Source organism: Notolepis coatsorum (assembly GCF_963971535.1).
Source record: "Notolepis coatsorum genome assembly, chromosome: 5".
In the NCBI taxonomy this organism is placed as follows: domain Eukaryota; kingdom Metazoa; phylum Chordata; class Actinopteri; order Aulopiformes; family Paralepididae; genus Notolepis; species Notolepis coatsorum.
The window spans coordinates 191,646,929-191,674,407 of NC_140169.1; the positions used below are offsets into that span (position 1 = coordinate 191,646,929).

The 27,479-nt window shown below is 42.3% G+C and overlaps 1 protein-coding gene across 1 annotated transcript in view; it reads left to right on the plus strand.

Annotated features, from left to right (window-relative positions):
* Window positions 1–27,479, plus strand: part of zmym2 (zinc finger, MYM-type 2) — a 230,770-nt gene that overhangs the window by 86,397 nt on the left and 116,894 nt on the right. The window contains exons 4-7 of the mRNA XM_084314398.1: window positions 2,317–2,462; window positions 11,138–11,286; window positions 19,288–19,450; window positions 20,179–20,391. Of these exons, the coding sequence (XP_084170524.1) occupies window positions 2,317–2,462; window positions 11,138–11,286; window positions 19,288–19,450; window positions 20,179–20,391 (671 nt within the window). The remainder of the gene's footprint in view (window positions 1–2,316; window positions 2,463–11,137; window positions 11,287–19,287; window positions 19,451–20,178; window positions 20,392–27,479) is intronic.

Below are 27,479 nucleotides of genomic sequence, written 5' to 3' on the forward strand. Positions count from 1 at the left end.
GTTTTCATATCCATCTGTCCTTTTGACACCCGGCCATTATTACTGTGTTCACCCAGGCTCTGTGAATATAAATAACATATTAATAAAACAAAAACTCTATTGCTGCCCTCATCATGTGGGTGAACCCACCAGACGTAGACCTGGAACTTGTTGTTTTGGTACCTGATGCCTACTTGATGAAACCAGCGTAAATTATGCAGGGGTGGGGATCTCACAATCCGATTTTTGATTTTGATTCTTAAGAGTCACGATTCGATTTGAAATGTAATATCCACTAGGCCAGGGGTGGCCAACCAGTCAGAGACTAAGAGCCACAAAAAAATGACTGTGGTACCACAAAGAGCCACACCATATACCAGCGTTTCTCAAACTTTTTTTTCAGTCACGGCACCCTTCATGTGTTTATAGGTCTCACCCTCTGGCCTCTGAAGTTGCTAATGTCTTTTTTATTTGGGCCTCACAGGGTTAAAAGTACCCTGTGAGACCCACGGTTGCAAAATTACAAAATCACTTTTAGCCATTTAAAAAAATAATGTTTATTTAAAAAATGTTAAAGGGGAACTATTTTACTATTTCTTTCACTATTTGGGCACTTTTACACAATTCCTGTGAGTCTATGGAACACCTAGGTTTTTTTCAAAAAAAATGCATTGTTTTGTATTTCTAATCAAGTACTAAAAACCGCATTTTTCTACCTCAAGATCTTAAGCCGTTTTGAGGCTGGGCTCCAACCACTGTGAGGCCTGGTGCCAACTGCCACATCAACTGCCACATTATTATGCAGCTGAGAAATCTCTGACGTCACAGATATGCACATTTTCAGATGACTCAGTTCAGTGAGGGTGAATATTGTGAGAGGAGAATTGGAAGAATTCGCCAATATGAGAATTAGAGACATATATCCTATTAATATAAGTCCACATAGCTAAGAAACAATGGTAAACACTGAAAAAAGCCATTTATAAGATAGTTCCCCTTTAAGCACATGTATAGTCAATTGGTCCTGTTGTTCATCCTCACAATGCTATTTGATAGTAAATGTGTTTATATGTCCCACCCTCTGGCCTCTGAAGTTGCTAATTTCTTTTTAATTTGGGCCTCACAGGGTTAACCTCTTAAGCCCGAGATATACAGTAAAAGTGTATATTTTCAGCATTATGTTTGTTTACCAATTATTTTAACTGTTATTAGTGAAATATAAGATTATAGAAATCTCAGGGCATTGAGTCGGAAACCGGCGCATATTGACAGGAGGAAGTGGCACAGCCAAAAGTGAGTGTAGTCTTTTGAAGGAAGAGACTCAGGGCTCGGAAACCGGCGCATATTGACAGGAGGAAGTGGCACAGCCAAAAGTGAGTGTAGTCTTTTGAAGGAAGAGACTCAGGGCTTTCAAATTTCGAAAAACTACCCTACCCAGCTCACACCAGCCCCTGTCAATCATCTGACTTCTGGATTTACTTTTTAATTTCTCTTATTTTTTGGGATTATCTCCCACAAACCTGAACGTTATTGCCATAAAACAGAACGCAGTTAGTTTCTCTACCTTTCTGTGAACGTCTTGCAAAAAACGGTGTTGCAATATGATGAAGAATGGTGGAGAAATTTACATTATAAAAAAGATGGCAGAATTCAGTACTGTATCTACAAAACCTTCTGTTTAATCATCTTCCCTTTATTCATTTGCTTAGATTTTTCAGGTCTGGTAAATTTTAGCATGGTGTTATTTACAGTCAAAGATATTTTTTTTTTAAATAGAATTGATATTCTCCTTTGGTTCATTACAATTTACTCAAGCCTAGTAACAGACACACTATTTCTGACACTGATCCATATATGTCCCTAGATTCAGATACCAAGAACATGCAAATGGACCATTTAAAAAAAAATTGTAAATGTTTATTCTACGTCCTTATGGAATGAGTGACATATTTTTTTTTTTTTTTCTTTTTTTTAATGGATGGAAGAGCCGCACATTGACGGGCAAAGAGCCGGGTTGGCCACCCCTGCACTAGGCAGTTCGACAGATTAGATTCTAGATTTGCTATTAACCTTTGTGTTACAAAGTTTGTATATCGTGTGAGTCTTTTTGCTTGGCTAATGGATTTAACGATTTATAGTTCTAAAGGTTTAGAGAAAGTTGAAACCATATCACAAGACTGACCCCCCCCCCTCCCCCCACCACCAACACTAATATTGTGTTGTATATTTCTCTGTCTCTGCAGACTCTTGAAGAAACCAGTGTGTATTCTGTGTCTGTCTCTGCAGACTCTTGAAGAAACCAGTGTATATTCTGTGTATTTCTCTGTCCCTCTGCAGACTCCTGGATCTCCCAGTCAGCTTCATTCCCCCGTAACCAGAAGCAGACAGGAGTGGATTCGCCGTCTCCTGCCACCTCCCTTCCTAAACCTCCTGGCCAGTCCTCCTCCTCAGGCTCCCAGCAGCCACCGCCCAGGACAGTCAAGGTAAATCCCATTCTTCTACTCAGAACTGCCTCTACGCCTGTACGTCACAGCTTGCAAAACAGCTAGGCTTGCTGCGGTAGTCGGTGATACCAGTAGTACATTACATGCCACGGTAGGGCTTGTTATCACAATAAAAAATTTCATATCGATAATTATCTCGATATACATGAAATAATTATTTCTGTTAAGTTTAACACTGAGTGCCAACGACGAGAGATCTCGTTATTTAATCGTTATTGCTTTTATTAGCGATATCCATTCATTTTTCATCAATCCAGCCTCACGTTATCATTGGGACTGTCTATGAGGTCGAACAGAAAATACCGCCCCCTATCGTCTCCCGGATGGTAATGCACCCATTGGATTGGACTCAATGGAAATGCATGTAGGGCTGGGCGATATGACTATATTATATAAATATCGGGCACAGTTCATTAACGATACACTTTTTAAACGTATCGTGGATATCGTGATGTTTTGCCCAAGAGGATTGTGTCGCGTCAATCTGGTCCACACGCTCAAACTTTTGAACAACGCCGCCCCACACACACACTACTGCATCAAAGTTACTACTTATGATTAACAAATGGATTCGTTTTGTGGCATTAACGTTATATAGTTACACGTTCAATAACATCAGCGTATTTACCCGAACATAGCAACCTAGATAGATAGCAAGCATTACTCGGTTCATATCTCAGCCCGTGCTGAGTAAGTTGTGCCCATTCTGCGGTCTGTTAATAAAGTTTTCAATCAGACAGATGTATGGAAAGGCTTTTATTATAACATTCGTTGCAGTAAAATCATTATGCCTCGTTTAGTCATCCTGCAGAGCTAAAAGCTAAACGGCGGCGGCGGGGAGCTAACGTTGTTATGTTGATGTTATTGAGCTCTCGTCAAAATCAATGGCGGACAAAAGCGGAAGTAAAACATGAATACGCGCTTGTCGATTGGTGCTAAGAACAGCAGGGCGGGTGCAAGCGGTGTGACGTAATTGGCAGACTCAACTGTCAATCAAAATTATTCTGTTTGCCGTCTGAATGAATGAATGAATGAAAACTTTATTAACAGATTGCAGAATGGGTACAATACAGTACAGCTCAATACAACAGTGGACTGGAGGATGAAGAACAGAAAAAGACTTTCAGCTTTTTTACATAAGGGTCCTCCATTTTCAATTCATCAAAACATTTAGAGACATACAAATATACAGTAGTTTCATATAAATGCTAAAATGCTATTGATTGATTGATTGATTGATTGATTGATTTAAAACTTTATTAACATATTGCAGAATGGGTACAGTACAGCTCAATACATACAATTGTTAAGGGGATGCAGACCAGAGAAAGACTTTAGTCTTGTTTACATCAGGGTCCCCCATTTTCAATTCATCATATTTCATATCTAAATCATATAATATCTCATTGCTAAATATATGCAATATATAATCTAATAATCCAATAATCTAAATATAATATAAAAATGCTAAATGCATGGGTATTTTATTTTGTCTTTAATGTTAGCTTGCAAACTCAAATACTGTCTTGGTAAGCCTCATAATGAATTGTTTGGGGGAAAAAAGAAAAACATTGTGATGTGTATCGTGTATCGCCGAAAGGTCAGAAAATATCGTGATATCATATTTAGGCCATATCGCCCAGCCCTAAATGCATGGGGGAAAAAAAAACCCGGAATCCACATTTTACTTCTCAGGCATGTAACCCGAGACGATTGGATTCAGTGTGGACCCTCAGAGCAGCGTGCAATATGTGTTTCGAGTACATAACGTATCAATAAACACGATTTGATATTTGGAATGGCGATCAGGAATTGGAATAATCTTTTTGCAGAACATCTGATGTGAGGTAAGGAATCTATTTTACCAGTCTTGGGATAATCAGAGTTTCTTTCACAGCAGATCACAACGTGTCTCATATGTGTGTATATGACGTTAGCGCTGACCAGGTCATAGATAATCGATTTTCAGCTCGCTTCCCTAGCGTGCATAAGTACACATATACTATCGATAATCTAGCCTTTATTTGAAAACGATTCATAAATCAGCCGAAAAATGACAACGTGTTGTGTGTATTCCAGTAAAGAGCTATTATCACGGAATCTTTTTTTTTTTAGTAATTTCCAAAAACTTCCGTTTTTCAAAACGGTATAAAACGAAAATGTACCGATGAAAAAACAATCCGTTTCGTACATGTTGACTGCAAGCAAGTCATTGATAAGCGACATGTGTATTAGACCCATAGCCATAATTTAAGATATAGTTTAATCGCTCGCAAATGTGCTCGTCCTCCCATTGATTGAAGTGCTGGCATACAAGCGATAATTCGTCATATCCGGCCGGCACACAATGTGTTAACACTTTGGCTGCCATGGGTTAAATTCATTATCAACCGTAGGTTGCCGGCTCTATTTGTCTATAGAGAAAGTCCCCTTCTTTGCAGGGCTATAACTTTTTAAATTCTATTGCTACATTGCCATTATTAGGGCCCATTCAAAGTCCTATATATATTGTTCATTGTGTAGCAACGTTAAACTTTTTCATTCACATATTCATAGTAAAGTATGGTCTAATGCAGGGGTCGGCAATTAGGTTTGGCCGCGGGCCAGATTTTCCCCAAGCCGTTGCTTGGCGGGCCAGGATCAAAAACAATGGCTAATTTAATATACTGATATTGAAAAAAGACAAACGTTTTTCTCTGGTCTGCATCCCCCCAACAACCGTGTGCACTGCGCCGCACTGCACTGCACCCACTCTGCAATCCGCCAAACAAAGTTCTCACTCATCCATTCATTCATGAACAGCTCTCAGCTGTTGCAGATCACCGCGGCACCGGCGGGTGATGAACGGATCAGAATGCATGAAAACACGACTCACCATACCTCCTTGTTTGTTGTTAAGTCCTCCAAAATCCCTGCTAATGTTTGAAACATGTCATATCCACTCGCCGCCCTCCAATTCCAGATTGGCGTTGAATGCAGCTACTTCATCTGCCAACTTGCCTCGTTGTTGTTGTCGCCACATATTATGCAGAGAGGACGTCGGCTCGGCACGCAAGAATCACCGACCTGTTGCGATAAACCCGTATTTTAAGTATGGCTCCTGTTTATTAAAAGAAGCGTTATATTTCCCTGTTGCTATCCAAAGATGTTTGTTTTGTTTTCTTCAACTCGCTCGCGAGTCTCATCTCGAACGCGGAAGTGAAAGTGCGTTAGGGAAATAGACGCTGGGCCCGGTGGGACTATTCCATTGGTTCTCCCAGTCCACCTGACCATTTCTAGCATTTCAATTGGCTATAGTGACAGACATGCTTTTGATGACTGCCGGTAGATAGATACAGCTTCACAATAAAAGACACCCTGGCGTCCCGAGTGAAAATTTCCCGCGCGTCAAATAAATATCATATTCTCAAAATAATCTGACGGGCCAGAATTTATTGCTGGCGGGCCAATGTTGGCCCGCGGGCCGCCTATTGCCGATCCCTGGTCTAATGTATAAGTATGTTTTCATCTCTTTCTGCAGCTTTCTCCAGAACGTGATCTATAGCCCCAAATACATTACCGTAATTCCTCTAATAGTAACCCCGGCTTGTATTTGTTTCAACTGTAGCGGATACCAGGCTTGTATTAGGAGGAGGCCTGCATAAGAGAGAGGCCTATATATATTCAAACTGATCATAATGAATAAATCAACATTTTGTGTCAGTTTGAACCCAGTAAAATGTACTGGGTTCATTTATTGAAACCAAGTACTGTATGAAATACGGTAGTAAACAGTGCAATTACAGGTGGTCAAAAAACGTTAAATAAAGTAAAATAGTGCAATCACAATACTGGTATTATAATAATAATAATAATAATAATAATAATAATAATAATAATAATAATAATAATAATAATAACTTCATTTTATACAATTCTGAGGTAGGCTTACTCTCTTGGTAAACATTAACACCATACCATTATATGGTATTTACTGCACAGCCAGGCCAGCATATAACAACAATAACTAAATATACCCGGCTTGTATTAGGAGGCCGGCTTATAATTGCTTAGCTCAACAGCGCACCCGGTCATTAATAGAGACCCGGTTTTTAATTGAATACCGGTTACTATTAGAGGAATTACAGTATATTGATGATGCAATACAGTTTTATGGCAATCAGCGCGATATAAAAAATTCCAACTAGACGTACTTCTAGAAGTTACTACACGTCATCTGATGTTGACCGGATGGGTTAGGGGGCGTTTATAATTCCGTGGGCAGCGTTATACCAATCATCTAATGTGGGTCAAATGTTGATAATAGCAGTTAGTATCGAAGACGGTAACTTTACACGCTAAAACTCACCCCAGTCTCCGCGCGCCGTTGGGCGATCATCGTAGAGTAGAAATCTTATCATTATGGGATGTAGATTTACCCGGTCCATCTCCAGCTTGTATAATGGTATATACGTCCAAATCATGTTGTTTATCGAGTTATTGGCAATCGATCGCTGTGTATTGTGACGAGCTAGAATGCCGGGACCTATAGCGAGTGCCCGGAAGTAATACGGCCGTCCAGCACAACCTCTATGGCACTTCCTGTTAAGCGATTGCGCCGATCGGCCACCAGATGGCGCTCCTGAACCGCCAGAGAGCTCAGTGGGTCCTCCTGGTGGATCTCAGGCCAGCGGAGGGGACATATGAATCCGATCCCAGATTTTTGAAATATTGATATCAAAGACGCTGTAAAGCGTCTTCGGCAACTTGAGCATGGCCGGGAATGACGTGTTTAAGCGTTTCCCGGCACCCAAAGTGTTAACACTTTGGTTGCCTAAGGTTAAATTCATGATATACCATAGATTGCCAGCGCTATTTGTCTATGGAGAAAGTCCCCTTCTTTGCAGGGCTATAACTTTTTAAATTCTATTGCTACATTGCCATTATTAGGGCCCATTCAAAGTCCTATATGTATTGTTCATTGTGTAGCAACGTTAAACTTTTTCATTCACATATTCATAGTAAAGTATGGTCTAATGTATAAGTATGTTTTCATCTCTTTCTGCAGCTTTCTCCAGAACGTGATATATAGCCCCAAATGCATTATATTGATGATGAAATACAGTTTGATGGCAATCAGCGCGATATAAAAAATTCCAACTAGACGTACTTCTAGAAGTTACTACACGTCATCTGATGTTGACCGGATGGGCGAGGGGGCATTTATAATTCCGTGGGCAGCGTTATACCAATCATCTAATGTGGGTCAAATGTTGATAATAGCAGTTAGTATCGAAGACGGTAACGTTACACGCTGAAACTCACCCCAGTCTCCGCGCGCCGTTGGGCGATCATCGTCGAGTAGAAATCTTATCATTATGGGATATATTTTTACCCGGTCCATCTCCAGCTTGTATAATGGTATATACGTCCAAATCATGTTGTTTATCGAGTTATTGCCAATCGATCACCGTGTAGCGTGACGAGCCAGAGTCCCATGAACTATAGCGAGCGCCCGGAAGTACTACGGTCGTCATGACAACCTCTATTCAACATCCTGTTTGGCGATTGCGCCGATCGGCCACCAGATGGCGCTCCTGAACCGCCAGAGAGCTCAGTGGGTCCTGCTGGTGGATCTCAGGCCAGCGGAGGGGACATATGAATCCGATCGCAGATTTTTGAAATATTGATATAAGGACGCTGTACAGCGTCCCCCAGCAACTTGAGCATGGCCAGCAATGACGTGAAAAGACGTTTCATGGCAGTCAAAGTGTTAATGAACATTTTCTTTTTATTTATTTATTAATTAAAAATTATTATTGACCACATTTCATATTTATATAGAGGAAAAATATATCGCGATAATTATCATTATTTTATCACCCAGCTCTTATAAATGTACCAAATCTGGACACCCACAACTAAATTAGAAAATCCAGCAATAACTTTGAGTTGAATTGGGTGGATACAGAGTATCACAAATAACAAAAAATGAAGCTTGTCTGAACATTTATGAGTTATGCAGTGATGTAACTTATCAGAAGGACTATCTTTTCTGTGTAAGGAAACCATACCTTTAACACATTGGGTGCCACGCCCCTTTGCCCAGATAACCCCTTGAGTGCCAGAGCTTTAGTCAATGGGAGGTCGGGGATATTTGCGAACGCTTAAACTATATCTTAAATTATGGCTATGGGTCTAAAACACCCCTCGCTTATCAATGACTTGCTAGCTGTCAACATGTACGAAACTGATTGTTTTTTCATTGGTACATTTCCGTTTGATACCGTTTTGAATAAGAGTATAGTTTCGGAGAGTTCTAGTAATTTCAGAGAAATTCCGCGATAATAGCCCTTTAGTGGAATACACAAAACACTTTGTCATTTTTCGGCTGATTTATGAATCTTTTCAAATAAACGCTAGAATCGATAGTATATGTGTACTTATGCATGCTAGAGAAGCGGGCTGAAAAATCTATTATCCATGACCGGGTCAGCGCTAACGTCATACACACACACACACAAACACACACAGACGTTGTGATCGCTATGAAAAAAACATCTGATTAACCCAATACTGGTAAAATAGTCCTTACCTCACATCAGATGTTCTGCAAAAAGATTAATCCAATTCCTGATCGCCATTCCAAATATTGATCGTGTTTATTGATCCAACGTTATAGTCCGAAACACATAATCGAAAGCTGCTCCGAGCCTCCCCAGTGAATGTGGACACTGCTTGCCAGAGATGGGGAAACCCTGGACCGGACTTTTTTCCTGATGCACATGGCCACTCAATCCAATCCAATGATGTCCAATACCATCCGGGAGACGATAGGCGGCGGTATTTGCCCTTTGCGAGCTCAGACCCATTCCCAATGATAACGTCAGGCTGGATGGATGAAAAATGTATGGATATCGCTAATAAAAGAAATATCGATTAAAACCCGAGATTTCTCTGGTTGGGCGCCCAGAGCATGGCGAGTTAACCCCGACTATCTCGGGTTTGGCCTTGAGTGAGTTAACGTGGTGCGCCACCAGAGAGTATTCTGATAGAGTAGTCTGATAAGAGAGTATTTATTTTCTTTTTTTATCACATTTTTTATTTTATTTCTCTTCTTAAAACAAAACATGACGGCACATAATACAATAATAATAATAATAATAATAATAATAATAATAATAATAATAATAATAATAATAATAATAATAATAATAATAATAATAATAATAATAATAATAATAATAATAACACTTTGAGTGCCGGGACCCAGACGTCTTTCCTGGCCATGCTAAAGTTGCCGGGGGACGCTGTACAGCGTCCTTATATCAATATTTCAAAAATCTGCGATCGGATTCATAATGTCCCTCCGCTGGCCTGAGATCCACCAGCAGGACCCACTGAGCTCTCTGGCGGTTCAGGAGCGCCATCTGGTGGCCGATCGGCGCAACCGCTTAACAGGAAGCGCAGTAGAGGTTTTGCTGGTCGGCCATATTACTTCCGGGCACTCGGTATAGGTTCCGGCACTCTAGCTCGTCACACTACATAGCGATCGATTGCCAATAACTCGATAAACAACATGATTTGGACGTATATACCATTATACAAGCTGGAGATGGACCGGGTAATAATATATCCCATAATGATAAAATTTCTACTCGACGATGATCGCCCAACGGCGCGCGGAGACTGTGGTGAGTTTCAGCGTGTAACGTTACCGTCTTCGATAATAACTGATATTATCAACATTTGACCCACATTAGATGATTGGTATAACGCTGCCCACGGAATTATAAACGCCCCCTCGCCCATCCGGTCAACATCAGATGACGTGTAGTAACTTCTAGAAGTACGTCTAGTTGGAATTTTTTATATCGCGCTGATTGCCATCAAACTGTATTTCATCATCAATATAATGCATTTGGGGCTATATATCACGTTCTGGAGAAAGCTGCAGAAAGAGATGAAAACATACTTATACATTAGACCATACTTTACTATGAATATGTGAATGAAAAAGTTTAACGTTGCTACACAATGAACAATACATATAGGACTTTGAATGGGCCCTAATAATGGCAATGTAGCAATAGAATTTAAAAAGTTATAGCCCTGCAAAGAAGGGGACTTTCTCCATAGACAAATAGCGCTGGCAATCTATGGTATATCATTAATTTAACCTTAGGCAACCAAAGTGTTAATAGACATGACTTCACAGGACAATAATACTAACAATAACAATAATGACAATAGAAATAACTAAAATAATAAATACAGAACATAAAAATAAAAACATTATATTATCACAAATACCACAAAAGACATTTCCTCCCCCACTCCCGCCCCCCCACCCCAGGACCAACATCCCAACCCCGCTCCGCTGCTAGATTGATTTCTGATGGAGTCCGCTGTACTTTTCCCCCATTAAGTCCCATTCAAATGTATTGTCTGGCGTCGGCCTCCTCTTGATTGAAATGCATCGGTTGCCTTTTTATTGCACCATATAATAAAAACGTATACAATCTCTGGTATTTATAATAGTATGTAAAATGTAGGTGAGAGGTACACTGTGTGCTCTGTTACTACGCCTACAGGGCTAAGTCCGTCCCCACTTCCAGGAAGGAATAGTTTTAAGAACCTGTGCACTAAATGATTCATCGATGTATTAATTCCAGGTGACTTGTGCCAACTGTAAGAAACCTCTGAAGAAAGGCCAGACGGCCTACCAGCGCAAAGGATCCACACACCTGTTCTGCTCCACCACCTGCCTCTCTGCCTTCTCTCACAAGCCCGCCCCCAAGAAGAGCTGCACTATGTGCAAAAAGTAAGACTTCTGCTCTTTGTCTCAGTGTTTCCCCTGTGTGTGTGGGGGGGGGGGGGGGGGCTGCAACGTTCCTGCATGGTGGCTCCACCCAGTGTCAACACACACACACCTGCCACCAGTAAAATAACGATTGATATATGGATCCATTAATCCAACTGATCTCTGGCATCTGTGCTCTTGAGTGACGCCACACTGAGGGAGACCAGGCGGCAGTGGAATAGAGAGCTGTCTAGGTGTTGTTGGGGAGCTTGGAATAGTGATCCAAATAGTCTGGAGGCCAGTGAGGTGGATAGTAGCTAGGGTTGTTATAGGGTTGTTTATAGTTTTGTATTTTCAATATATATATATAATATAAATACAAATGTAATAGTTTTATATAATTTAGTTATTTCGTTTTTATTAATTTCAGTATTAGTTTTTGTTTTGTTTATTACAATATGGGTGGTATTTGTCAAGGGCAAGATTTCAGATGTTCAGAATAGGTATTTCAAACACATACTGTACATACAACATCACTTTGTGAAGGCTACTGACTCATGTAGACATCATCCCAGTCTCAATAAACATTATGCATCAATTAGGGATGGGCATTTTTTAGAAAAAGCCAGATCGATTGATCGCATGCTATACTCGAGTGATCGTGTATTACTCGTAAAGGGAAAAAAACTTCATAAAAATTATTAATAATTTAAGTCTTTGCATCATGAGTCCCATCGTTACAACCTCTCTGTTGAGTCTGTCTTTGCATCATGAGTCCCATCGTTACAACCTCTCTGTTGAGTCCGTCTTTGCATCATGAGTCCCATCGTTACAACCTCTCTGTTGAGTCTGTCTTTGCATCATGAGTCCCATCGTTACAACCTCTCTGTTGAGTCTGTCTTTGCATCATGAGTCCCATCGTGGCCTCCTCTCTCCTCTAACTTGTGAAAATGCTGCACAAATCATCTGGTCCAAAGCTGAAAAACGCAGTAGCATATTCTGTGGGCATATGACTGGTACATGCAAAAAGCAGACACTTCAAAGCACGATTTCAATAAAAAAAATTGCCTTTTAACTCATTGGGCGCCACCCACATTCCCCATCTGTACTGCCTGGCGCCAGCGTTATTGACCATTTTAGTGATGTTTGCATTGTGTGTTCTGTATTATAGCTATGGAGACAATAGTATGGCTCATTTGACGGGCATTGTTCATAGTCCATTACTGACTAACCAGTTAATTTCTACATAGTTTCTATGTAGTTTGTGCGCTATTACACGCTAAACATCGGCCCTTTCCAAAATAATCCAGTCTTTTTTCATAGATCGCAAGATATCTCGGGTATGGCGCCCAATGAGTTAATGTCTCCTTCAGCTCACACAGCAACGTTTTGGACGAGTCTGGACTTGAAAACTGCTATGAGCTAAAGGCTATTTTAGCCCCGCTAGCAAGAGCTAGAAAGGGGTTCTCAGAATGGCAATGTCGGATGGCCGTTTTGTTCGGTCGCGGGGTAAACTTGCAGGCTGCTGCCTCGTCCTCTAGCCACCACAGGATGCCGATTTGAGTATCACACAAGAATCCAACACAATAGCACCTCATATTCACAAATGTGACTTAAGCGACTGCTGGTACACCCAATAGAAGAAGAACAACAGTAACGGCTCAGCCAGTGACAGCAGGTTGGGTTGTGATGTCGACCTTTCAGAATAAGCCATTTGCTACCTTGTAACGTAGCATTGTGGAAGCTTCGCCGCTAACGTTACGTCACATTTAATGATGACCAGAATGGAGAAGCAGCTGTCATAAATCCCATCTATCCTAAATGAAGGCAACTACACAGTAAATGTTGGGAGCTTCAAAGAGCATTCAGGCCAAGCTGCCAATAACCTCTCTTGGTAGACACCAGCTAACGGCTTATGATAACATGGCCAGGGTGCTTTCTGTTGCTTCAAAACAAGCCTTGATTTCAGAAACATCCATTATTATGTCACGATAAGCTCTGGCTCTATTACCAGATTGCACCAGCTGATATCATACTTGTTTGGTTATTATTTAGGGTAAGCTACATGCAGTGTTGTAGTCGAGTCACAAAATCTCAAGGTCGAGTCACCAAAGAAGAGCCAGAGTCGAGACCGAGTCGAGTCCCCATTACCCTAGTCCAAGTCATAAAGGTTGAGTCCACTCCACTCTGGCAGTCAAAGAGCTGACATACAAATAAAAAAAGGTCTACATTAAACATAAATGACACAGCGGTCACCATTTCAAAGAGAGTTTATTTTACTTTGTGACACAATAGCCAAACAAATGCACTACCACTAGCCATCAATATCTTATGCCAAATGATTAGGGCCTATTACAAAAAAAATATATATAACTGTATTTATCAAGTCCCAGTCCGAGTCTCTACCTTCCAAGTCCGAATGCAGTCAATGCTCAAGTCCAAGTCAGAGTCATCAGTGCTCAAGTCCAAGTCGAGTCACAAGTCCTGAAAATCAGTCCTGGACTCAAGTACTACAACTAGGGCTGCAACTAACGATTATTTTGGTAGTCGACTAATTTAGCGATTATTTCTGTCACACCCTCCATCTCTGCTTCCTGTGGGCGCGGCTCCTTTTCCGGGCTCTTAGCAGACTTCTTAGCTTAACATAACAGACCGACAGTAAGTTTGGGGGAACTAATGGGATAACTGGGGTTGCAACAAAAGTGCAACTAGGGCTAAAAACACAATGAAATAAAATTATAATAATAATAATAAATAATAGTTCAAGTTTCAAGTTTCTTTAATAGTTGTCATACAGAAGTACAGAATACTTTTATACAAAATGCTTCTTACTGTTACGCTCCAGAGACTGTGCAAGACAAGATACGTATGAAATAAAATAACATAGTATAGCATGTAAATTAGAAGTAAAAAAATGAGGTCACAGTGTTCAGTATAGACATGTACAATGTTCGATGCAGAATAGACGTAACTGAGTTACCATATAATATACAATACTATGCAGTGTACTAATATACAATACTATATAGTGCAAGGCATAAATGGGATGAGGTGCAATTTAGGTACAATTTACAGTAGGTGTACGAGTTGTAGTGCAAATCCTTTATCAATAAATATAAAGTGTGTTTGTGTGATCTAAAGTGTGGAGAGTGGGTGCTGCAGTGTGTTGTTTGTTTAAGTGAGTGTGTGCGTGTGGGTGTGTGCTGTGTGCATTTGATGGTTGTTGCATAGTGTTTATTGTTCGTTTAGCAGCCTGATGGCCTGGGGATAGAAGCTTCTTCTGAGTCTTTCTGTGCTCGCCTTAAGACTCCGGTATCGCTTGCCTGACCGCAGCAGTTCAAAGAGGCAGTTGTTCGGGTGGCTGGAGTCCTTGATGATTCTCTTAGCCTTCCCCCTGCACCGCTTGTTGTAAATGTTCTGGAGGGTGGGAACCCCCCCTCCAATTGTGCGTTCGGCTGAACGTGTCACTCTTTGTAGTCTGCTACGGTCTTGTGCAGTGCTATTCCCAAACCAGGAGGTGATGTTGCCAGTCAGGATGCTCTCTATTGTACATGAGTAGAAGTTCTTAAGGATCTTCTGACTGACTTGGAACTTCCTTAGGCGCCTGAGGAAGTAGAGGCGTTGTCGTGCCTTCTTCACAACACTGTCAATGTGTGTGGTCCATGTCAAGTCCTCGGATATGTGGGCTCCGAGGTACTTGAAACTGTTCACTCTCTCAACCGGTGCCCCGTCGATGCTGAGGGGGCTGTAGTCCTTGACCCCCGACCTCCTGAAGTCCACAATCATCTCTTTTGTTTTGCTGACGTTCAGGGAGAGGCAGTTCTCCTGACACCACTGTGACAGATTCTCTACCTCTTCCAGGTAGGCCCTCTCATCGTTGGCAGAGATCAGGCCCACCACTACTGTGTCATCAGCAAATTTGATGATTGTGTTGTTGTTCCGCTGTGCCACGCAGTCATGTGTGTACAGGGAGTAGAGGAGGGGGCTCAGAACACAGCCCTGGGGGGCCCCTATGTTGAGCGTGATATATATCCTTCTTAGCAGACTTCTTAGCTTAACATCCCAGGGAACTAATGGGATAACTGGGGATGTTGTTTGTGTAGCACTTGTGTCACTAACAGTAACAGCTGTTCGCCACGGGCACAGTTCTAGGTTCGAATGAGGAGAGGAGTAATATGCACAATTAAAAGAATAGTAGACCAGAGGCAGAGTTATAACAATAACTGGTGTTTTAATTAAAAGCGTGCTAGCTAAACAGTAATAATACATACAGACGTAAAGTACAAGTAATGCTTTGAAGTATCCCTTTTAGGTTTTTTCAGTAACCTCTCCTTGCGGGAGGGTTAGGTCGATATCAAGGCCTAGGTCGATTGGATCAACACATTGAGGTTCGTTCAGACGTCTCTGAGGTTATCATCGGTAAATCTATATTAGTTTATCAGGGAATGCAAATACCTTATTAGGTGAATTTGCCCTTTAAACCACCTTTCTTTACAGGAGAACTATCAGTGATTCAGCTATAATCAATATGTCTAGAATGTTCTATTATGACATCACCACAAACGTTCTAGAAGGTTCTATGTTCTAGAATGTTCTATTATGACATCATACTGTGATTAAGCATTTACCCTTTAATTCCCCCTTATAGGAGAATATCCGTACCCATATATCAAGTTAAATCAAATCAAATACAAAATACAATATTAAAATAACACAAGGTGAACGGGGTCGACACCCTTGGAAGTCCTTGTAGTCTCGTTCAGTTCAATCCTACCGGACTGTTGGTGTAACAAGAGTTGAGCATCAGGGGTATTCACATCAGGCTGGCATTAGCCTTGAGTTATATCAAATGTTCCGGGGTTGGCTCGCCATCGGGTATCGGTCCGGCACACCACCTCGTCCCGCGTGGGCACATGTGGTGATGGGTGGTCTGGACTGCTCCGGGATGCTGGTTTAGAATTGCAGGTTTCAGTCTGTTGGTTAGTCCAGTCCGTCTGGTCAGTGCTGGTTGTTCGGATGTCGAGGAGAAGAGAGGGATGGCGTTGGAATCTCCTGTTTTTATAGGAATCCAAGATGTTCCGGAACGTTCTATTATGACATCATATGGTGACATCACAAAGGTTCCAGAACCTTCTATCATGACATCATACGCTGGTTCTAGAATGTTTTACGTTCTAGAAAGTTCTTACCTAATAGCATTAACTATTTATGTCCCTATGACTAAATAGTTATGAATCTGAACCCTGGGTTACATTTGCTCCTGACAAGAGTTTCAAAGTCTGGGGTGACAAAGCAACTCTGAGGTCATGCTCAATGTCCAATCTGTTCCTCTGCTTTGTCTTCAGAAGCCACTTTCACAAAGATAGGTAGTGCAAAAAAATATATATATAATAAAAAAACTAAAAATAAAATGTATACGACGCATCGACGCAAAAATTCGGCGTTGATTAGTTTTTATGATCAACGTCGTCGATTATGTCGACTAATCGTTGCAGCCCTAACTACAACACTGGCTACATGAATGTAATGTAAAAATACCAGTGCTAATTACCTACCATATCTTTCGGCAAACATAGAGATCTGATAATAGTCTGTGTGAAATCGCATCTCAGTAATTTGGGGTAGTGAATTGGTTCTCGGTACAGTAGTAGTACAATCGACACACAAAGGTTTAAAGTGCATTTATTTTTATTTTTTTATTATCTTTTTCCGTTTTTCTCCCCTCCCAATGTTAGTCGTTATGCCAATTACCAATCCCCTTCCTGGTCGTTGCGCACTCTACCCCCTACTGTCGGCCTGGGAGGGCGGAGACTATCACATGCTTCCTCCGACACATGTGTACCCAGCCCACCACTTCTTTTCACCTGGCAGCGCGGACTCTCGCTGAGAGAGTGTAACGTGTGGAAGGTCACACTACCTCTCTTAGATCCTTCCCTCGCTGTGCAGGCGCCCCGACCGAACTGTAGGAGTTGCTGTCCACAACGACCCAGACCCACCCACCGGCTTCCCTCCCGCTGCCAATCGAGCCAGTATGACGGCCGGCCAAGCCGGAAGCAACGCTGACAGCTGGATTCGATACCAGTGTCTCTTGCGTTGGTGACGAGCGCCTTGTCCGGTGCGCCACCCAGCCGCCCCTAAAGTGCATTTTGAGTGACTTCAAATCAAGCTTCTGCATCTGAGCTGTAATTGTTCATTATTTTCCCCTGCTGGTCACTCACTGTCATAGATTTTTATTTATCATTGGAGAAAATGTACCGGTAACTGTAAGTACGCTGCATCATTCCATATTTCCATCAAGCAGCGGATTTGGCGTTGTTATAAATTAGCTTGAGGTGTTGTCTGAAACAATAACTAACTATCTGAAGCAATAGCTTCAGTCAAAGGAATTTAGGAAAGACAGCCTTCTCCCACTTTGCACCTCTGGCATGGAATGAATTGCAGGAGCTCATCCACCAGCTCATCCACCTGCTCATCCACCAGCTCATCCACCTGCTCATCCATCAGCTCATCCACCAGCTCATCCACCTGCTCATCCATCAGCTCATCCACCAGCTCATCCACCGGGATGCCCTGTTCTCGCTTGGAGAATTTTTATATTTATTGCAGAGTTCCTTGCAGGAAGAGTGTTGTTGCTTTCTGTGATTTTGGTCCCCGATGATTACTTCTGTAGCACACTCAGCCATGCACTTTTGTTGTTATGTATACTCTGTGTTTATGTTTTGTGTGATGTACTGTATATTTTACTGCTGCTGTTATCTTGGCCAGGTCTCCCTTGCAAAAGAGATCTTGTATCTAAATGGGACTTCCTGGTTAAATAATGGTTAAATTACATTTTGTCATATTGCACTGGTATCGCTTTCTTTCTTTCTATTAGTTGAGCGCGCCAGGCACGTCTAATTACAGCCTATAATAATGTTCTGTACCTCCCTGACTGGAGCAGGCTACTGGTAAAAAATAAATAAAAAAGTAAGTTATCCTCAGTCGAGGAACCCAAACGTGTGGATCAGAGCTGAAACAACTCATTCAAATAAAATAAAATGCATTTGTAAAGCCCGAAATCACAAGTCTTCTTTAAACAAGTCAAGAAGAAACATAACAATAAATCAAGGAACAAAGATCCACCATAAAATCCAAATATGTGACACTCCCCAGCATTCCCCAATGAAGATAAGGAAAAACTCACTAAAAACCTAGCAATAGGAAAAAAGCACCACAGGCGATGTGGAGGAGAGAAACCTTAGATGGGCCGTTCAAAGGGGGATCCCCAAACCTGGATGTCTGTGATAATATAGTGTTGCTGTGACTAATTCCGGCTCTCGCCATGTCCCGATCCCGGTTAAAATTTATCAAATGACTCCCATCTCGACCATATGTCTAAATGATAAATGAACGTGTCGCTTATGCAGCTAGAGAAAACCATGGCCTCAGACCACTGGCCTCCCATCCAAACATCATCCTACATGGAACGGCTATATAGATGGCAACAGTCCAATAACGCTAGTCGGCCCTTCTGTGGTCTGAAATGGAAGTTGTATTCCGTGTTGACAAAATCAGAATGGTGCACCCCCTCCTTCTTTTTCCGATTTTTCTCCCATCCCACCCTTCCTGGTTGCTGTGCACTTTCCCCTACTGTTGGTCCGAGAGGCCGGAGACTGTCACATGCTTTCCTCCGACGCATGTGCAGCCTGCCGGCAGCCAGCCTGGCCGCGCAGATTCTCACTGGGAGAGTGTAACGTGTGGGAGGCCGCACTACCTCTCTCCAGATCCTACCCTTGCTGAGCAGGCGCCCCGACCGAACTGTAGGGGTCGCTGTCCACAACGCCCAGGACCCACCCGCCAGCTTTCCAACCCTCTAATACTGCCAATTGTATTAGTGTGAAAGGCCTGCCAAGCTGGTGACAACGCCGGGAGCTGGATTCGAACATGCGAATCCAGCATCTCCGGCGTTGGTGACGAACGCAATCTCCGCTACGCCACCTGACCGCCCTATAAACATGTGAGTTGTGTGTGTTTGTCTTCCAGGGACATCACTACGATGAAGGGCACCATTGTGGCCCAGGTGGACTCCAGCGAGGCCTTCCAGGAGTTCTGTAGTACGGGCTGCCTGGGGGCCTACGAGAACAAGCAGAACCCTCCCAAATCTACCCTCAAAACCAAGTGCGCCGTCTGTGGCAAGCTTACTGAGGTCAGAAAGCAGCCTCGTCCTCCTCCCGTCTATAGCCTCTGCACCTTTCTACTTCCTTTTTCTTGACTGTTGCCACCTTCTCTTACCCTTCTGTTTCTAATCTGTTCTCTTAGTCACATACACCCCCCCCCCTTCTCTCTCTCCCTCTCTCTGATCCACCAGTATGGCTGCCCAGGGCTCAGTTTCACCACCGAGTCCAGGCCTTTAGCTCCAGCTCTATGGTTACTGCATGAAACGTTGACTCCAAAATGGACGGCAGCTCCTCGCATCTCACAATGGAGCATTTATAAGCATGCAGAATGCACCACAAGCTTTTTTAGTAGTTGCTTTAGGCTCCATAGTCCCCTACTGAAATAGTGATACTATTCATAACTTTTTTGCAAAATGTTTTTATCTATTAAAATTAGGGATGCTCGATATTGGCTTTTTTACCTATTCCGATATTGTCCAACTCTTAATTTCCGATACCGATATCAACCGATACCGATATATGCAGGGTTTCCCCGTCCAAAAAACTGAATAATTTCAGGTAACTAATAATTTCACTGGATATATATATAACAAATATTGTTATTGTTTTTTTTTGTTTTTAAACCGATACCGATATTTTCCGATATCACATTTTACTGCCGATATCGGCCGATAATATCGGTCGGCCGATAATATCGGACATCCCTAATTAAAATCTCTCTTCTCCCTGCCCCCCCCCCCCCCCTTCCATTCTACAGATCCGACATGAGGTGAGCTTCAAGAATGTGACCCACAAGATCTGCAGCGACGCCTGCTTCAACCGGTACCGCATGGCCAACGGTCTGATCATGAACTGCTGTGAGCAGTGTGGCGACTACCTGCCCAGCCGAGCCACGGCCAACCACTTCCTGCTGCTAGACGGACAGCAGAAACGCTTCTGCTGCCAGAACTGCATTAAGGAATTCAAGCAGGTAGGCGGGACTAAGATCACAACACTGATATTATTGGCTGACTCTGACCTTTTTACAGATATTATTGTTTTGGCAAATGATAAATTTAAACGGTTCCTAGGCAGTTCTGAAAAGTCCGGATATGTCCAGATTGGAAAACTATAGAACTTTGTATCTAACTTGTGACAAAAGGCCTCTGGATCTATTTCAATCATCCAGTGGCTCCAATTCTTTAAATGTTTGCAACAACATTTAGTTGCTAAGCCATATAAACCTCTACCTACAGTACACACTCCTCATGTTAAACCCAGATTCGGCTCAAATAAGGGACTAAACACGTTTCGCAATTATGCCACATCAATGTGGAACGCCCTACCCAAAGCTGTAAAGGAATGTGGATCACTACCCACTTTCAAAACCTCTCTCAAGGGACACCTACGGGAGACTGCAATTCAACACTGGCCCCTGTAAATATCCTAACCCAACCCCCTCCAATGTACAGTCATTTACCTAGTATGGTTTTGTCAATAGTTCAATGTACAATTGTGTTTGTTTGTACAGTGTCTCCCCCCCCCCCCCCTCAATGTACAGTGTTACTTGTTTATACAGTGTGCCCCCCGGCCCCCCCCCCCCCAACCACCTCCAATGTAAATTACCCAGTATGGTTGTCAATATCCCAATGTACCCAACCCCCCCCCACCCAACCTCCTCCAATGTACAGTTTCTACGTCAAATGTATATACTCCCTTTTCTTGACTCCTTCTGTATCACAAACAGTACTGTATTTGCAAATCTGGTATGTCATAAATGTATAGATGTAGCAGTACTGACTATCTGTATGTCATGTATGTCATATATGTCTATATGAATTGAAAATGGGGGACCCTGATGGAAACAAGACAAACGTCTTTCTCAGGTCTGCATCCCCTTAACAATTGTATGTATTGAGCCGTACTGTATTGTACCCATTCTGCAATCTGTTAAATAAAGTTTTCATTCATTCATTCATACACAGAAGGTTGTTTGACACTGGAACAGTCCAAACAGGAAGTAAACTAACTGCGGCTTCCTATACTCCTATTAATTTCCCTTAACACATTCCCGGCCATTGGGGGCCGTCTAATCTCACTCCAGCATTTCAAAACAGACTTGCATTGTGTGTGATGCTGTTTGTAGAGCTAAATCTATACTTTATAGTATTGCTATCTGTTCATTCTCATTGTCAATTGAGACCATAAACCGTACCTTCAAAATGGCTTAAAGAAATAATTTTTTCATCAATACGTTCTCATTTTTTTTTATCCACTTTTTCTCCCATTTTTTCTATATTTTCTCCCATCCCAATTTCGTATCATCCAATTCAACCCTCCCCTGTCACGGACGCTGTTTCTTGCCTCCCACAAGCCGGCTGCAATGTGGACTAAAGGCCTCTGCATGCTACAGAAACTTCAAAGCAACTGCAACACAACATCGACAAAGCAACGGTGTTTTAGACACTCTGCCTTTATGCTTCTGCAACATCGACGCGCAATGTTAGTTTAACTAAAGTTAGTTTAGGTTTGTGTTAACAATAGATAATGTACAAAATAAACGTATTTCCGGTGATTTTAGACGTCGCTCTTTTATTTTGAAAACCCCCGACCGGAAGTGTTATAGTGTCTGTTGCTAGCAGCTTAACTTTCTTTGCTTTTCGAGCTAACGTTACCCGTAACATCATTAGTTTCCAATGGAGAGGACCTCGGCTCACATGCAGCTCAAACTACCTATTGGAATAAATTAATTGATTGATGTTTAACTTGTCCCTGTGTGTGTCCAGTCATTTCGACTAGCAAACGTTGTATTTAACGTTAACTCAGGACGGATACCATTGTATTTACTTGGTTAGCTATGTAGCTAATGTGGATAGCATTTTGAATAGACCCAATGCTAGCTGGCTGGCTACTTTATTTATTTACTAAATTATGGAGGCTTTTTAATCGTCAAGGTAAGAGAGGATTTGTCATGATCAACTGAAGGCGTATGCTATGGAACAATATGTGCTTGGGTTTTCAGAAAAAGGCGAGCTATGTGACGCTAATTATTTAGCGTCAACGCTGGAAACAACAATGGAGGATGATATTCTCTGCGGGACTAATATTATTCTACAGCAGCCCCGCCCCCATTCGCTAACCAACCAATCACTGCTACGCAATATCGACGCAACGGTTGTTTAGGTTAGATTTGAGGGACATGTACGCAACGTCCAAGCAACACAGTCTACAAGACCCTCTAAAACAACCGCGCTGAAATCGCGCCGATGTTGTGTTGCAGTTGCTCTGAAGTTTCTGTAGCATGCAGAGGCCTTAAGTCATACATAGCACAAGTCCCCTCCGGTACTTGAGGTAACAGCAGTCGCATCTTTTCACCTGCGCAGCTCGATCTCTGTGGCGAGGAGTAACGCGTGGGAGGCTCACGCTGCCCCCGACACTTCCTGATTCTACTGCGCAGGCGCACCAACCGACCTGTAGGAGTCGCTGTCCACAACGCCCGATCCCCACCCATCAGTTTCCCACCCCCTAATACGGCCAATGTGTATTAGTACGGACGACCAGCTAAACTGAAAGCAAATGTGGAGCGCTGGGCTCGAACTGACGAGCCCAGCGTCTCCAGCATTTCGTGGCGAGTGCCTTGCCCACTACGCCACGTAGCCGCCCAATACGTTCTCATTTTATAGCCTCGTGAATATAAGCGTTATATGGGATTTGGACTAGTATATTTCCTGGAAGGTGAGATACAGGGCGCTAAGCTAATAACATTAAATCGAACAGCGTTTCGGCACTACAGAAGCTAGAGCTAAAACTCAAAATGCACATTGTCGGTATTCATGGTCCACCATGAATGCATGAAAGGGGGGGGGGGGGGCGGGGGACGTCGTTTCTGATTATTGATTACCAATAACCGCGTTAGCCTATCAAAGCAAGGCCCGATCAGCATGTAATTTATGTGAAAAAGATCTTACCGTGGGCCGGTTGGATCCCCAAAAGGATTTCCCAGTTATCGATCGCCATCTGGTAGATCGATATGTCCATTGGCTGATGATATATTCCTTTAGTGAAGGATGAACTATTGGGGGCATATGAAATTGAATAGACAGGTTATAAGCACCCTTTTGTGGATACAAGCATGGGGCACTCTGAAGCTTGTTTCCACCGATACCGTTCTTGGCCTCCTAGCTAGTACTGGTGACCAAGAGAACGTTGGAAAAGCAGGGCTTAAAGGAGCACTAAACCAAAAATGTATGCATGTCAATACATGAATAATCCAAAAACGGTAGCCATACTTAATGAATTTAAGTTCATTTGAACCAATTTTAACAACGGCAAAACTATATAAAAGTATCTGGTATAATCCAGAGTATCAAGTATGGCTTGTGTCTTCAGGAATTCTATGCAACACGCGATGAGTAATTGAGATACATAATATCATTTTTGGGAGATGTGTTCTTTTTATAGCAGTGGTTCTCAAACTTTTTCTATCAGTCCCTTTGGCGGACAAACATGTTTTGGCCCCCCTGCCCTCCCAATAACCAGTAACAATAACCAAAAACTGAAATTGTGAAATCTCTTTGCTAGAAAAGTTACATACATAACAATAGTTCAAATATTTTTCAAAAAACTGAGAAATCTCTCCAAGAGTGAGCTTTGTTGTATTTTCTTGACTTGGTTTCTGGTTTATTGACGTTAAGCGGTTGTTCGTGATTAATTGCCACCCAACTCCTCATCCAATCAACAGTCATCTCCCGCCTCGACTACTGCAACGCACTGCTAGCTGGCCTCCCGGCCACTGCCACCAAGCCTCTTCAACTCATTCAAAACGCAGCGGCCCGCCTGATATCAAACCTACCGAAGTCGGCCCATGTCACCCCACTTCTTAGGGACCTGCACTGGCTCCCCATTGCTGCACGTATCCGCTTCAAGGCCCTCGACCTAGCATACCGTGCAGCAAAGGGAACCGCTCCCGCCTACCTCCGGTCAATGGTCTCTAACTACACACCCTCAAGACCCCTACGCTCTGCATCTTCTGGCCGCCTCAGACCTACTCCTATCCAAGCTCCCGGAGGGTCATCAAAGAGAAGCCGCCTATTCTCAGTCCTTGCCCCACAATGGTGGAATGAACTACCCATCCCAGTTAGGACAGCCGAATCCCGTCCAATCTTTCGCCGTCGACTAAAGACTCACTTCTTCAACCATTATCTGAAATGATTAAAAAAAAAAAAAAAAAAAAAAAAAAAAAATCTAACCCTGACTAACCTTACTGTCATGCACTTGTCCTAATAAACTAACCTACACTGTAACACGCAACACTTGATGAACATTGTTACTCAGCTGATAGAGTTGTACCCTTCTTGCTGTCTTGTCGTACAGAACTTGTAAGTCGCTTTGGATAAAAGCGTCAGCTAAATGACTAAATGTAAATGTAAATGTAAATTGATTGCCAATAACGGCATTCGTTATTACCACAACATACACTGATCTCGGGTATGGCTATGAAATCCTTGCATGATCAAGCTGAAATTGGCCTTTGGCCGGTTGGATTCCAAAAATAATTTTCCAATTATTTGATCGCCATCTGGTAGATCATAAGTCCATTTGGCACACGCCATAACCCTATACAGCATAATTAATCCAGCGTCCCAAAAAGTATTCCATGCTTCAGGCTAACAGAAAAGTCCGCCCGGAGGAATTTCATCGATGCACAGCCCCATACAGAGTCTCAAAGGGAGTGCAACATCGGTCGCATACCACCAGGCGGCGGTGGAGGTGGAGGTGGAACACTTACAAAAATCCATCAAAATCAGTGTTGTTACTAATCATTGACGCATGCTAGTCTGTAATAATCCCCCCCAGAAAAATCTACTTTGCATTTGATATATTGCAAATATATGCCATCACACACGCTGGCATTTAAAGGGTTAGAATTATAAAATGAATATGTGGTGTTATGATCAGGGCTGAAGTTGAATAAAAGATTGTATTATTTACAAACACTGGCGTGCATATGGATCGCCTCCATAACGCAATAATCGATATGATTTCTGCGTTTATTGCGCCATACAAACCGGAAATGGATCTAGGAGATCGGCGTCAAATAAGTGGGATCTTTTACCTCCAGTATCATCGGCGAACGGTAAGAGGACCGTAACGTTATTTTCAACCCGATTGTGCATTTCTTTGTTTGCAAACAGTCTGATCAATATATCAACCCATACTAAATAAAGCCGTTAGTGACGATCAAGGAATTATAAATGACCCCCCCCCTTTCCTTCACCCATGATGAAGCATAATGTATACCGATCATATACATTTGAATTTTTTAATATAGCGTGTATAGGAAAGAAACGCCAATCGATAATCTATATATGCGTCGGGGCCTATAACTCACGTTCTAATGCAAAAAAAGATATAACCCTCCCAGAACAGATACCTATGGTAAAACACTTTAGATGTTTGGGAGTGGAAATATTCCCCACCATAAGACAAACGGTGAAGCACAATTACACAAAAATCCAAAACAAAATCAAAGACGACCTTGATAGGTGGGCAAAACTTAAAAACTCAGTACAGGCACGGATATCAATAGTTAAGATGGACGTACTACCTAGAATCAACTTCTTCAGCTCAATGCTACCGTTACCCCCTCCAGAGGGTTACTGGAAAAAATTACACTCCTCCACATACAAATTTATTTGGAATAACAAACCACCACGTATAAAAAGATCCACCGCACAGAGAAATAAAGCAGACGGTGGTATGGCATTTCCAGATTTTTTCCACTATTTTAAGGCGTACACTTTAAGACCATTGACAACATGGTTTGATCCCCAAGCATTAGTATCCTGGAGAAAATTAGAAGAAAATATAGTAGCCCCACATAGACTGAAGGACATAGCATACACTAAACTATCAATTAAGCATTGCGAACGGAAATATGGCCCCATAATTACTCATGCGATCCGGATATGGCGTGAAACACAAAAGAAATATCCTAACCCACATAAATGGCATAATCATACTCCCTTATTCAATAACAATGCACTCTTGATTGGAAAACGACCTAAGATTCCCTATATGGGAAAAGCAAGGCATACACTCATTAGGGGATGTTTTTAACAAACAGGGTTTTTGTAGTTATGAAGAAATACGCAAAAAATGTAATCTCACCAAGTCCACACATCTTTTTTACATACAGTTATTGTTATGTTTGAAGTCTCAAGGTGTTCCATTAAAGATACCAATTGAACACCACAGATACCACAAATTCTTCTATGAAAGAGAGACATCGAGAGGTTTTGTTTCAGATTTTTATCATCGATTACTAACGTCCTCGTATGAAACCATCCACCTAGACTCCGTCTGGAGGAGGGATATACCAGACCTGGAAAGTGATTTTGATTTGGTGGGGCGGCATGGCTCAGGGGTAGAGCGGGTTGTCCAATGATCGAAGGGTTGGTGGTTCGAATCCCGCTCAAGCCCATGTCCATCCCACTGCCGTTGTGTCCTTGGGCAAGACACTTAACCTACTTGCCTCGTATGAATGTGTATGCATGTGAATGAATGTTGGTGGTGGTCGGAGGGGCCGTAGGCGATGATTATTTGCCACGCTTCCGTGAGTCTGTCTCAGGGCAGCTCTGGCTGCAATTGTAGCTTACCACCACCGGTATGATTGTGTATGAACGAATAATGGACTCTGTGAAGCGCTCTGGGTCTCATGAAGAGCGCTATATAAATCCAAGTCATTATTATTATTAAGAAGCCTGGGCAAATGTTCGACTCATATCAAGGAACCCGGACCATCAACAAATCAATCTTAACTATATTCACAGGACATACTTGACTCCTATAAGACTGAAAAAAATGGGTCTTATACAAGACTCCAAATGCTCCTTATGTACAAATGGGGACGAGGGGACATTTATGCACATGTACTGGGACTGCCCACCAGTTAAGATATTCTGGAAAGAGGTGACCCAGCAATTATCAAATCTCTTAACTTGGAATATACCTGTACACCCCTCTGTATTACTGCTGAATGATGTTTTTGAGTGTGCAGTACATCCACAGCTAAAGAGA